A 14,820-nucleotide genomic window follows, 5' to 3' on the forward strand; every position below is an offset into this window, starting at 1 on the left:
AACACAATTGAAGCATATTTGCTTTATTCCATATTAAACTCAACCAAAATATAAAAAATAAATGTCATTTTTACTTTTCCGAACACAAAGCTTCAGGCTTTTGATTTATCTTTTGGACCAAAGTGGTGGATTTATAGCATTTTGCAAAAAAAAAAAAAAAAAAAAATACACATTTTACCCTGATAAAAACAAAACAGTTTTAATGTAATATTTAAGTATTTATGCTTCATAACACCCTTGTGATTTTGATATAAAGATATCTTATTTTGCAGTTCACTGTTTCATTATTTAACCCCCTACATGACATAGCCTCTATTTAACAGTTATTACTCACAGATTACTTAGCTTTACTTATGCTTGCTTAGCTAAAAATGTCATTCTAATTTGCTCCAATTAATTTTCTTCTATAAAGACTTTAGCTGGAAATAAAAGGAGGGGATAAAAACAGAGCGAGGTCTGTATGTAGAAATACAGAAACACAGGAAGTGAGACATTCTTAGTGGTTCTGTGGCCAAATCTCTGGGGAATTCACTGATGTTTTTGGAGTCCAAGTCCCTATTAGCAGACAAAACAAAAATCTTCACTTGGAAATACGATCTCTTACAACAAACACCCTTCCGATCTGAACTGCTTATTTAGTTCCGCAGGCCTGAATCCCACAGGCTCTTAGATGTGTACAGCTTGTTATGGCACCCCTACACACAAAGAACTAGAAGCCCTGTGTAAGCCCACACAAGTTTAGTAGAGAAGTATTCTTCAAAAACAGAGACCACTGTGTTCTGTGCCATGTGCTCGGAAGGATCTGCATGGAAGAGTTAGGGAATAAAATCCTGCCAAAATGGTGCTATTCAAACAATGTGAGATTTAATCAGCCAATATTCCAGCATCAAACGCCTCCAAGTCAGTATGGATCCATGTACTGATAAGTTTATCTTATCAATATAACAACATTATAACTTACACCACTTGTAGCCATGACTTACTTTCTGCGTTAGGTGTCAGTGTTGCTTTTTTTTTTTTTTTGTAAATGACACGATTTAAAGTCATTACCATTACCAGTCAAAACCCACCTCATCATGCTCTAGTGGCTCTGGAACGCATGGTGGCTTTACTGCATGACCCACAGTTGAAACTTCAGCGTACAGTAGATATCACAACCACTGGACTTATGTAAAACATAACTAATACATGCTATTCTCTGGTCTGCAGTTTCTCCCCAGATAGTGGTCCGTCCCCGGGATCAGATCTCAGCACTGGGACGTACCGTGACATTCCTGTGTGGCACTAAGGGAAACCCACCACCTGCAGTGTTCTGGCAAAAAGAAGGGAGCCAGGTAAGAGATGGCAGAGGCAAATCGAACTTTTTATGACTTAGATTGGCTTCAGTTCTACCCAGAGTCAAGCCGCGACTTTTTATTGTGCAGAATAACAGAACACAGTTATGAGAGTAAAATCTACCTTTATTTCTTGGATGTAATTCCCTGCTACACTTATGCACTTATGTCAGTTTCACTTGGATACCACCAAGGGTAGAAAGTCATGATCAGACTTCATGTCTGCTTCATGTCTGAAACATTAGCCTAACAGGAAGTTATTTAATGGCCCAAACATGTATTGTACTTGGACTGTAATATGCAAGTGGTGTTTGCAAGTGATTGTGTATACAGTTACCTCAGACAAATGTGTCTATTCTACAAGCTAAGCAAAGATCAGTCGTTTCACTCACTGAATGTTTAGGGGAACGACTGCAGTGGAGTCATTCACAGATGTACAGCCTTCTTTAAAACATGCACACAATTCAAATGTTTTACTTGGGCTAAGAGTCTTATCTCCCTACTGTGCTTAAAGTCTTTTATACATTTACAATTACATTCGTCTTATTGCACCCATGAGCATGTTGATGTTTTTAACCTGGGACATTCCAATCATTGGTCCAATGCCTTTCTCACTGAGCGACCCCTGCCCTGTACATCGGTCACAATTCATAAGAAATTTCATCACCCAGTTTGACTTGAATACCTCTTGTATATTTATTTATATTTTATATAGCATGTTAATATTAAAAATCCTGAACATATTTGAATGAATGTAAATTATGCGCTTTAGTTCACAGACTTAAAAGTCTAAAATTTGGCTTACATACATGTATGCAAAAGGCTATTCCACAGTCATAGTTGTAATACAAGCTGAGGTCAGTGCACAAGCAGACATCATCAAACAAAGCCAGAGCCAAATCATAAACTGGGAAGAAAGGGACGGGCCCTAACTACGTATAATGTCAGAGATCATAAAGCGAAAAATACGAGAGTGAATGATAGAGAAGGAGACAGACAGGAGGCAGCAGAGAGAATTTTTTTAAGATTATTTTAGCGTGCCACTTCCATATAATGCATATTTGCATTTTGTATTGTATATACTGATAACATACACATTGCATAATGACTATATTTGCAAACCTGGGTGTGTAGAACATAGAATTCAGTGAGAAAGTGGGTGATCTGGGGTCAGTGAAAAGGTAAAATGTGATTTCCTGTATGTAGTTGAAGCTTAAAAATGAAAGAGAGAGAGAGACACACACACATAAAGGGCAACTGATACAGACACCAACTCAAGGAGCTTTAGAGACTCAGTGGTCAGAGCCAGAGGGTAGGATGAGAGGGTCAGTGAATAATCTCCAAAATTGAAACAGAAAAACACACATGCACGCACACACACACACACGCACACACACACACGCACACACACACGCACACACACACATGCACACATACACACACATGCACACATACACACCTCCCCCTAGCCGGATCAGACAATGGAGCAGCTGTCAATGTTTCTGCCTTCTGCATGAAGAAGGCTTCTTATCCCCAACCTTTTGTGCGTGACCCCTGTCTCTCTGTCTCTCTCACACCCTACACACATAAACCCTTAACCACCAGATGAGATAGCTCTTCCATTGTTCCTTAATGTCTACATAAATCTTAATGGTCATCCGGATTTTACGTCCAAACAACAACTATAGCACTTATTGTTATTATGTCTTTACAAATGCAAATTCACACTTAACCGCCCTGTTTTATTTCTGTATCTGTTTGATTAAATATTCGTGGTATATAATTGAATATGACATAACTCAAGCCGTTAAGCCCACGATAGCCACTGTAAGGTGTCTATTTTATCAATTATCTTTTGTACTGTTTATATTGTTACCGGTGATGATTAGGGTTTGTGCAGTAGTGATGTATAAAACCTGCTGCTTTTTATAACAGTGTTGCAGCATAATCTATAGCGCAGAATTCATTTTGTCTCTTAAGGAAAATAGATGAGCCCTATTAATGTTTTGTTTGATATTATTAGTGAATGCTATGTTTTAGTTAGATTTACGTTGTTAAAGGTAAAGTGTTGTAGCATGTGTGTTACTGTTATTTACTGTTTATTTGCTTTGATCTAATACTAAGTCATGTTGAGCATCATTACCAGTATGACTGGGATAAACAAAAAAATGTCATCATTCTATTCCCGTAAAGTGTTTATATCCTTTTTTTTTTTTTTTATTTATTTTTTTTTTTTCAGATGCTGATGTTTCCCAGTCAGCCCCCAGCACAGTCCGGTCGCTTCTCTGTATCACTGAGCGGTGAGCTCACTATTAGCAACGTACACAGCGAGGATTCTGGGTATTATATTTGCCAAGCCATCAGCGTGGCAGGGAGCGTCCTCACCAAAGCCCTGTTGGAAGTAGAAGACGGTGGGTAACATCACCTGTGTATTTGGGCAGCTCTCTTTATGTGTTTAACCGTCTCATTCATCACCCTTCTCCCCTACACAGAGCTGCGAACAGACGATTGGTATTTTAATTTCAGTCTAACAGCATTAAGCTTCCGGGTCCATAAATGTAATTGTATTATTTGTGCATGACCTTCTCACAGCAAGCTTTACCCGGCGTGGCTTATTTTCACCCGGAAAAATAAATTAAAACCTCTTCAAAGCCGTCCCAAATTAAAAATTCCACATCCTCAAAGGAGTAAGCAGCAGGAGGCAGGGTAGACGTAATCGAAAAGGACAAGCCGTCGTCACACTATGCAAATAGCCCGACAACATTTGCCCACTCCCTCCTGTTCCCCAATGACCAATAAACTGTTTATGCATTATGTGTGGAATTGTGTGTGCATGTGTGTTAAATGCAGGCACACACACATCTCTAAACACTGCAACAACACCACAAACAAACCACTGTATACCAGAATAATAATGAGGCTGACTAACTGAGGGCATATGAGTAGCTGTCACTGATGATACAAATCACACCATCCTGTCTCATATGAGCAAGTAAACTCCAATATAGATCTTCTTTTATCTTTAATATAACATTTGCTTACACATGTACTGTATATGTTTTGTTCATCTATTACTGTGCACTTTAATAACTTATTAACTTTTTATTGAGTTTATTGAGACTACAATATTAAGGGACGTGAAAGCCGTGAATGCATTTTGCTGTTATATTTCACAGAAAGGATTTAGGGTTGGTTTACGTTAAATGTGGCTTATACCTTCTTGTGAGCACTAATGAGTGAGCATTTACAGTATGACTATTCTCATAAATACGAGCATATGAGCAAATCCCTGCCCATGATGGCTCTAATGTAGATATTTAATTAATTGCTGCATTCTATTGAATCTTCTACACCACAGTTTTCTCCAAAATTTTGTCCAATTCTCACCTGTCTTGTTAGGACACTCCCCAATCAGAGACTGCTGCCAACCAGGGAGGTTATAGGCCGACCACATCTTTTCAAACTGCTGTTTATGCATCATTAGGGACTGGCATTACGCACTCTGAGAAAAGCCCAATTCACCCCATGCGCTTGTGTGAGCTCACAGACGCCCATGATTGGCTAGTGTCACTATGATTGATGTGTTAGTGCGAGTATGCCATCCCTCTCCCCTGAGAGAGCACCTCCAATCTGCTCTCCCTAGGCTCACAGCTGAGGATGTTTGTAGCATCACCCGGGAATAAAACTCCAGATGATAGTGAATACGTTTTTGTTACCCCTTAGCCGGCTGTCCTTATAATACTGTAACATTATGTTATTAGTAAAGAAACGGGACTTATATTATATACAATATTTTGGTATTGTATGTGCATTAAAACATAATGAATCTAAGTACTGTATACCTCAGATGTGGACCAAAAACGGTTAGGACGTTTTTTCGCCATGAAATTAGTAATCTAATAAGCAATACTCATCAAGATGTCAAATACCATTCAGTTTACTATACTGTAAATGCTCTATACATAGGGTATAACATACAGAAATTCTAAAATAGTTACTTATTGTACCTACACACATAATTATTAGTAAAACTTTAAATAAAATATGAAATTTTAACATATCCTCCTCCTTAACTCCTTGTCAGCACAAGAATTTCTTCTTCCTTCATTTGTGTCTACTAACCTCATCAGCATTATACAGCTCAAGGTTGTGTGCATGTTTCTTCGCACATTCATGCCCTCTTTATTTCTTCTCCAGTAAATGAAAGTGTGTTTTAAACATGCATTTGAACTATTTCCTATTTTCTGCCAAAAAGAGTCAATTATTTATCAAAGCCCCGGTCAACACAGCGGCCAAATAATTTATCCAATAAACCTACGAAACAACACAAATACACGATGCACTGTAGTGAAGACATGCTGACATGGGGTGCAGTATGCAGCAGGTCGTGGAGTAATGCACTGCGGCACTGCTTCAAAACTCATAATTCATTGCAAAAGCCAATACACACCTTATAACACAGCGCTGCGCAGATGGAGCTTTCTCATTCTTTTGGCTTCTTGCCATGTAATAGCACAGGGAAGCTGATGATTGCTGCTAACAATCACTGTTTCTTCTAACTCCATCACGCAGTTCCAGCCTGAAATCTATAGTAATGATTTAATGTGCTTTAAAAGGTAAAAGGTTTTCCTGTCCTGCTTAGTAATACATTATTCCAACTCACAGGTTGTGACAGAAGACAGTGAAACAAGTGTATCATCAGCGCTAGCACTTGCTTATCCATGCTTCAGTGACTTTGGCTTAACTTTGCACATACCCAAAGTATACAGTAGCTTGAAAAACAGATGATCTGTATTTTTAGGTTTAATTCCACATGCCAGTCGTATTGCCTTTTGAGTATGAGTAATGAATATAGCGATTGTCTGTGTTCACTATGTACGCGATTGTTCTTCTTTCTCATATCTAATTAACCTTGTCATTTACTTTAATTTAGCTCCATCCGATCGCATCCCACCAATCATCCGTCAAGGTCCAGCCAATCAGACGCTTGCTCGTGGAGCCACCGTTCAGCTGCAGTGTTATGTAATGGGAAACCCATTACCTAGCATTCAGTGGGAGCGAGATGGCCAGAGAATCCTGGGAAATGACGAGCGCATCAGCTTAATGGAGAATGGCAGCTTACAAATCACAGCCCTACAGGTACTTTTCAGGAGTGGATATGTATTTTTTAAGCTTAGTAACCCTAGAGACATTAGCATATGGTATTTTAAATCGAACCTATTCAGCATGTTAGGTTTCATAGTTAGCCGTCTTATCTGACAGTCACCATATGGTGTAGCACAGCTTTAGGAAATTCGTGCCTGTAGTTCAGCTCACCTGCAATTCTGCTTTGCAGTTGAGTCTGTAAAACATGCCGGTGTCTGTCTCAGAAAGAAGTACAAAAAGTACAGAGACAGAACATCAACACAACAGGTGTGCTTAGCACTCTGATTTATGATGGGGTCAGGAGAGCTGGGATTCATAAAAAAGAGCTGGTGTACTTTGCAGCTGACCCAGCCTGTCAAGCACTAAAGCTGCACAACAACAAGACGGATTATGGCTTTACATGGGCTGTCAATTTATTATTATATATTTCTTCTTTTTTTAAGTCGGTTTGTTTCAAATTTTAATTAACCTTTTATTACATGAAAGGGGTAATAGTCAACTATATTAAAATATGCATTTTAATCCAATTTTAATGAGCTTATAAACAGCTTTCTACAAACAGGAAAATAGCAGTATTATGTGTTTGTGCATTACATAAACTACAAAACGTTTAGTTTTCCCTTAAGCAGGGATAATTAGAAAAATATGTTGTTTTTTAATTTCGATTTTCATAATATATAGCAAGATTTTGCTAGTGTTTAGGTAGGTTTTGGTGATACAGTTCTTTACAGCTTAAGATGTTAGTTTTTTTTAGATAATGTAGATTTTAATAGTAACTAGATCTAACCAATAATTTGGTCCATGTAGCCTATCTTTAGCTTGACTTTACCATCCAGTTTTTTCTAGTATCTTTTTTTAATTTGTTTATTTCTAGTATATATTTTACTAGTAACTAGCCTGTTGTTTGGAAATCGTTTTAAATTTGACCTTTTTTTTAAATTAATTTTAATTAGCTAGGTTTTGCTAATATTTAGCTAGCTTCTCCCATATAAAGGTAGATTTTTCTGATTGTTAGTTGTGACTTTCCCATTATTTAGCTTTTTTATATTTGATATTTAGCTAGATTCTTCAGTATTTAGCTAGGTTTTGCTGGTAGTTAGTTAGATCTTATCAGTATTTAGCTAGGTTTTAGCTAGGTTTTGCTGGTAGTTAGCCAGAATTTAGTGTTTTGATGTTTAGCAAAATTGTAACAGTCTTCAATGTCATTTACTTATGTCCTATTTAAACACCAGCAGTGTGACAAATATCATGATATTTACGCATATGCAACACACTATAATTCCCTAAAAAATCTCCAATTTTCAAATAATAATGAAATATATTTGGTTTAAAATAAGTAAATATTACAATATGAATGGTATTTCAACAGCTTTTGCACTAGCTCAGTGTGTGTGTGTGTGTGTGTGCGTGTGTGTGCCTACCTATGGGATAGCCACTGCAACGTGTGGATGTTGGGTTAATTGATTGTGGTCTGGACAGATTAACGACCGTTCAGCCTTTAATTAAATTCTCATTCAGTCGTATAGCGAGTCATTGGGTGAGGTCATGTAATCTTTATGGGTTACTGTACTCCCAGCAATCATCTTCTGTAATCTGTGGCCACCAGTGAGTAACAGATTAAAAGATGCCCAGGCTGTCATCTCTTCACTAGAAACTACTCATTTCCACAGTGTGAATTTTTTTTTTTTCTTAACATTTTTCTTCATATCTCCTGCATTTATGGTACCAGAATGAACTGCTGTTTGAATTCAATCAGTCTCTCAGAAAGAAGAATGGCATTTTAAAGGGCTCTTAAAAATGATGAGACAGGAAGATATGAAGAAAATCCCATTTTACTGTCAGGATCACCAGAGGCCATTTGTAGCCTCCTGTTCTAAAAGCAAAAAGAGAGTGAGTGGAGAAGTCAGAATTTATCAGGGAACTGGAAAGAAAGGAGAGACGAGGGAGTGAGAATGTAGAGTGAAAAAGGGAAAAGAGAAGATCTGAGAAGCAGTGAAAATATTTAGCTCCCTGTTGCCTTTCCACTCATGCATTTTTAATCACGTGTTTAGCGTTGATAGTTGGCAGCCGTGAAAAACCAGTCGACACCTACTGAGCATGATCACAATGGAGTTTTGGTTAAAACTGTTTGGAAAATGGTCTCATATACATAAATGTGTGTGAAAAGAGTGATAGAAGGTCTAAAGATGTGTGCCAATATGGTTTCGGCTTACAGTTCCTGTCTGTCTTACTCTTTATCACAAATTGCTAAACAGACAACAACAGCGCTACAGGAAATAAGATAGTGTTACATCTTCACAATGTCGTAAAAAAAACACACATACAGACAGGTGACAAATTAAAGGGGGCAATAACAACAAGTGTTTGAGTAAGATGTTGTGCCAACATGCACCACAAGAACATCTTCGGTGCACATCAGTGGCATGAGACAAATACAGTTGTTTCCTAAGATACTGCCTTAGTTAGTGTTATGATGATGCTGATTGAGAGCAGAGTCTAACAAGGAGCTTCTTGTCATCCTCATCGAAGCATCCAGTGATGGCCAGTGTATGGGTGCGGTGTTATCCTGGAAACAGACTGCTCCCAACATATTAGGAATTAATTGAGTAAATTTTTAGCTTTTTAATGACGCTTTCATTTAATCTAACAGGTGGACCTAAAACATAAGACAGCCATAGATTTATCTTTAGTTTGTCATCCACCTGTTTTTTTATTTGTAAACAGCTGAGATGTTGCGCAACCTAAAACCTAAGAGGCTTTATTGACATTCTGAACATAATAGTCAGCAATCTAACTTACAGTATTTAGGCGCGCTCTCATAAGATCGTAATATCTTTGAATCTTTGATCTAATAATATTAACCTTGCCTGCATGTTTAACACTGTATTACTGCGAAATTATCTTTCACAATTAAGAGCAAATTATCAGATAATCTAGATTATCTTAATAAATATCTTAGACCTGTGGCAATTAGATAGATAGATAGATAGATAGATAGATAGACAGACAGACAGACAGACAGACAGACAGGCCTATAACCAGAAATTGTTTTTACTGTAATAATGATTTATAGTAATGAGTTTACAGAATATGCAGAAGATGGGGATGTAAGAAGAAGGGATGTATTTAAGACACTTAAATGACCATAATGCACCTATAAGGTGCCGAAATTCTCACGAAACACACAGCATGCCTCACTCCAAAAAGGCAAGTACTCTATGAAAACTGAACCCCCAACAATGAATAGACAGATCAATGTATGCTTATTCTTCCTTTGGGGAGGTTTCTCATATGTTCCACAATTCTTCGTACTAATAAGTGAGGCAGAGAGTTCTGACCTGAAGATCATAATAGCTTCAACCTGAAATCATAATATCACTGATAGCATTAAAGCTAATCATCTTATTTTAGCTTTATCCTCTTAACTATTTCTAAAAACCCATTAGCCAGGTACTAATGCCAGTGTACACATATTTATGAAAATATATAGATTGATGTGTTTAATTAAACATGGTAGGAGTTTAAGACCCTGATTCCACATTGCAGCAGACCGCAACCATAGTACAGGTGTGGGAGTGGGGGTGAGTGTGTGTTGTCATGCATGGTGGTGTGTATGCCTCTGTGTATGACCTTAGAGCTGTGAGCGATGTCTCTGTGCTGTCAGCACTATTAGATCTTTGCCACAGAGGGGAAAAAAGAGTGCTACATCTTCTACTGTTGTAAGCAATTTCAGCCATGATTCTGCCCCTCAGCCAGGGAGTTAAAATTTAATGGGTCTCACCTTCTGTGCACATCCTCTCATCTCTCCTTCCCTTCTCTTGTCTCTTCACTATTCCCTTTCTTTCTGACCACACACACACACACACATACACACACACACACACACACACACACACACACACACACCACACCACACACCCCACAGAGTAACTCATACTAGAGAGTAACACTGCTGCCAGGATAGTAAGTAACTGTAGACACAAATCTTGTGAATCCGGTTTAATCCTTCAGTTTGATGAAATTGTACCATTTACTGTATGTATGGTTATTTTTTAGAAAGAACCAGTGTAACATTTAAAGCATTTGCAATATTTACTGATTAAAATAGTTTCAGGAGTGGTATGTCGTGATAGTCGGCACTGACAGGTTTCCTACTGTATATACAGTACAGTATTTGTCTTATTTGTGCTATAATAAGGAGAAAATATTTTGAATAGGATTTCAAAGGTTACTTCATATAGCAGGTTCCAAAGGTTATTCCCTATAGCAGATAATTATCAGGTTTTAAAATTTATTTTATGCTCCATTAAATGTTCTATAGCATTTCTGTAGGACTTTATTGAATTTTGCTTCAAAACGCGCCCCTCAAGATGATGTGAGTTTATCCACAATATGGTTATTAACGATCAAGTAACTCTTTACTGAGTGTGATGGTAATTTTTATTTACCCGCCTTCTAAATGTAACAAGGGGAACAAAATTATGAATTAGATTTTGAGTACACTTTTTTTTTACGTACAAACGTACGTTTATTTTGTCCATGGGAATATAACACTCTAAGGAATTTCTAAGTAGATATGCATGCTCTATTGAACTTTAACTTTTTTTTTACAGTGTGTTCTTTTAAACGAAACCCCATCAGTTCTGTAGAAATCTCTTATATATACACTGCTATAAAATTTTGACAAGTTATACAGTACAAGGACTGTTAGTTTTTTTGCTGGCAGCCCTTTTTTTCTGATAGGTACTTTTCTGGTTCTATACGTCTGATAGGGATGTATTTAAATAATATAAATGTTTGCTCCCCATCTATTATAATAGACATCTATCATATGTAAAAGCACATTTTTATTTCTTTTTCCCTATTTGTGCACCTGTATGACAATGCAAACATTTTTATATATAGAGTATATGGTAAATGCAACTACTGTTTGTCCAGAGATATTTTTTATAATGCTTTTAGTACACAGCACTCTTCTTAAGTTTTTTAACTGGAATAGTAACTTTAACCGTTTTTATTAATAAATAATGGGCGAAGTGATGAATTTTAAGTGTACCGATCAATCACGGTGCGAGTGCAGTCATGTTTTGCGTCCATGCAAATGTTGACCCTGATTCTGTTGTTGTTGCTAGGAAACAGACTCGGGGGTCTACACCTGTGTCGCCTCCAGCTCCAGCGGTGAGACCAGTTGGAGTGGAGTACTTACTGTGAAAGGTAAACACTCAGACCCACACACTTGTTTTTATTGGTGCACTTTTATTTGTGTACATCTTTTTCTTTCATCCGTGTTGTGTTGTATTTGTTATCATTAGCAGTGGAATAGCCCCACACAAACATTGTCATTGTCAATTTGTGCAACAGGAAATAGAATTACCTTCATTAGTAGTGACTGACTGATCTAATTAGAAAAGACTGCAGTGACAATAACAGAAGAGAGTTCTGGCGCTTCAAAAGTGACAAGCTATTAAACTTTGTCTTAAACTCAGGGATGTCCTTTGGAAATTTTTTTCCACTGTAGTATTAGTTTATGAAATTCAGCTGATTATTAAACCAAATTGGCAAAAAAAAAAAAAACAACAACACTATATTGCCATTTGATTAGGATCACCTGAAACTTGTAGTAGGACAACTTTAAATTATTTGACCATATCAGTATTTCCATAAATCCATTTCAATAAATTGTAAATATATGTTTTTTAATAAATCCGCCAATTAGGTACGATCATTTTTTAATGATTTCTAAGTTTAATAGAAGGTTGATAGAAATAGATTTAATGTTGCTTATTTTGTTTACTGTAATAATAAGATAGGAAATATGATAGATAATGTATATACATCTGAAGTAAAGATATTAAATACCTAAAAATAAAACTCTTAGCAACTGAAATGTTCAATTTTTAATTTCTTATAATAAGATTAAAGCAAACCAAATATAGGATTGTTAAAGCTTATTTCTAGTCAAATGTTATTTAAATTATATGCTAAAAATGTCCTGTTCTGCCGGCAGATAATCTTGCTTCTATCAAAAAATAAATTCATAAAAACTAGCAAACTTAACAAAATATTTTTCGTTTGCAATTTTAATAAGCGTAATATTCTTATTTTTAATTTATAGTTATCTTATTTTAAGAACTTACAGATAGGTTTGGCTAGATTCAAGAATATTTTACTTGTAAAGCTACAGTAAATGACAGCTTTAGTAAAATATTCTTGAATCTAGCCAAACCCATAACCTTTAATATATAAATAAACTAGGGATGCACCGAAATTTCGGCCGACGAAAATTTTTGGCCGAAATAGCATTATCGGTTTCGGCCGAAACGTAAGAAAGCGCCGAAAATAAAAGCCGAAATTGTCGCCACGCCTCTCCCATCCTCCCGTCTCGTTCGCGCTGTCATTACGCATCAAACACGGAGTATGTCGGCGGTTTGGAAGCACTTGGAAGCAAGTTTTGTTATTGTTAAACAGCCTTATTACTGTTATTTATTATCAATAAAAGTTTGATTGCTTAATTAATTTGTAGTTTTTTTAATACAAACAAAAAGAAAATATTTTAAACATGTTTTTTAATGAAGCCATTTTCGGTTTCGGTATCGGTTTTCGGCCAAGTGCATCCAAAAATTTCGGTTTCGTTTTCGGCCCAGAATTTTCATTTCGGTGCATCCCTAAAATAAACATTATATTTATTTACAGTTAACTTCAAAATAAACAAAATCTTATATGTTTTTTATGACGTCATTTTTTTTGTCATGGGGCAAGTCATGAATTTCTGCATTGAAAAGAATTGCGAGATAAAGTGTATAAAGCCAGTAGAAAAGCAGTGTACCTACAGGCAGAGTACTGACGTAAAGTGTTGTTGCCTGTGTGTGTGTGTGTGTGTGTGTGTGTGTGTTACAGAGAGTGCAAATGTGGCTATGGCTCCAGTCTCTGAGCCTTATCAGTTGCCTGGGCCACCTAACAAACCTGTCGTGACTGATGTGACACGGAACAGCGTGACGTTGACCTGGCAGCCTAATGCCCATGAGGGTGGCTCTGCTGTGACCTCTTACATCATTGAGGCCTTCAGGTAAGACAAACTGTCACTGTATTCCAGAGAACGTCTTATGTACCTATGTATGAAAGTAAACACACGTTTACAATGTTACGTCATACAGTTTAAAAGCCGGAGCACTCTTACAAAAGCTTCTAGCTGATTGTTCATGAAAATGAATGCAATTCAATGCATGAAGGTTTTGTTATTTTTCTTCTGAAAACAATAGAAGAGGACTATGAGCTATTCCATGGATTTTTTTTTTTAAGTGAGCCATTTCTAGTGCTGTAAGTGGAAACATTGATTTTTAAGGATTTCTTATTTGGTCCGAAATAATGCAGTTTTTAAAGTGATGGAAAGAAAATTACGATGTTTTGCTACTGACAAATACACACATGCACACACACACACACACACACACACACACACACACACACACACACACACACACACACACATATGCGCTTGTGCCACAAGTGCACATATACCTGCTGAGACATTTGTTCACTCCATTGGACACTTACAGTACATTCACCGACTTCCCACTGCCTTGTCTTGTCTTTCTTTCTTTTTTTCTCCCTTCTGCTGGATATTATTGTCTCCTGCCAGAGGCAACTCTTATAAGACATCCTTCATTTTTTATTAATTGAGTGTCAGTGTGACAGTTATGCTAGCCAAGCATGACTGACATGAGGAAGTATTGCCCTGTAGGTGCCCTATTATTGACCCCCTTCCCTCCTCCTGTATCTCTCCCTCTCATCACACATACACACTTCAGGGTGTGAACTTTAACCCACACTTAAGTCTCTCGTGCTTCGAATTCATGCCCCTTTTTATTCGGGAAGGACAAAATCCTATGCCTGTTAAATTTAGCTGTGGAATGTGGGCTGCTCTCGCAGACAGACTGAAAGCGGGAATATATGACATGCTAATGAATTCAAATCCAGTCCCCCTGGATGACTCTTAAGGCTATTGTAAGCCCGCTGTAATGGGGCTCGCTCTAATTACAGAGCTGAGGTCCTGTGGGCTTCGCAGTGAGTGCTCACGGAGGGTGCGATGCAGGCTGAACAACAGAGCACTGCACAAACACACACACATAAGCACGGACACTGCACGTTACTCCATTCTCTGGCCCCTCAGGCAGTGGCTTGCGGTAGCACATGACCCCAAATTGATTCTTTATTGAGTGTTCTAGGCTTGAATGCAGTGTTTACAATAACATTTCCTTACCTGTGGTGTTGGGAAGGCAGGGCAAGAGATGAGAAATGGGAAGGCAGGCCAGGAGATGGATAGAAATGGATAGAAGATGAG

At 37.4% G+C, this 14,820-nt stretch overlaps 1 protein-coding gene across 3 annotated transcripts in view; it reads left to right on the top strand.

Annotated features, from left to right (window-relative positions):
• Nucleotides 1–14,820, top strand: part of robo3 (roundabout, axon guidance receptor, homolog 3 (Drosophila)) — a 154,187-nt gene that overhangs the window by 121,114 nt on the left and 18,253 nt on the right. For all 3 annotated transcript variants that reach the window (XM_053516081.1, XM_053516082.1, XM_053516083.1), the window contains 5 exons: nucleotides 1,210–1,334; nucleotides 3,574–3,745; nucleotides 6,268–6,473; nucleotides 11,612–11,693; nucleotides 13,377–13,545. In XM_053516081.1, the coding sequence (XP_053372056.1) occupies nucleotides 1,210–1,334; nucleotides 3,574–3,745; nucleotides 6,268–6,473; nucleotides 11,612–11,693; nucleotides 13,377–13,545 (754 nt within the window). The remainder of the gene's footprint in view (nucleotides 1–1,209; nucleotides 1,335–3,573; nucleotides 3,746–6,267; nucleotides 6,474–11,611; nucleotides 11,694–13,376; nucleotides 13,546–14,820) is intronic.

The sequence above is a fragment of the Clarias gariepinus genome, chromosome 17, assembly GCF_024256425.1.
Source record: "Clarias gariepinus isolate MV-2021 ecotype Netherlands chromosome 17, CGAR_prim_01v2, whole genome shotgun sequence".
Lineage (NCBI taxonomy): Eukaryota > Metazoa > Chordata > Actinopteri > Siluriformes > Clariidae > Clarias > Clarias gariepinus.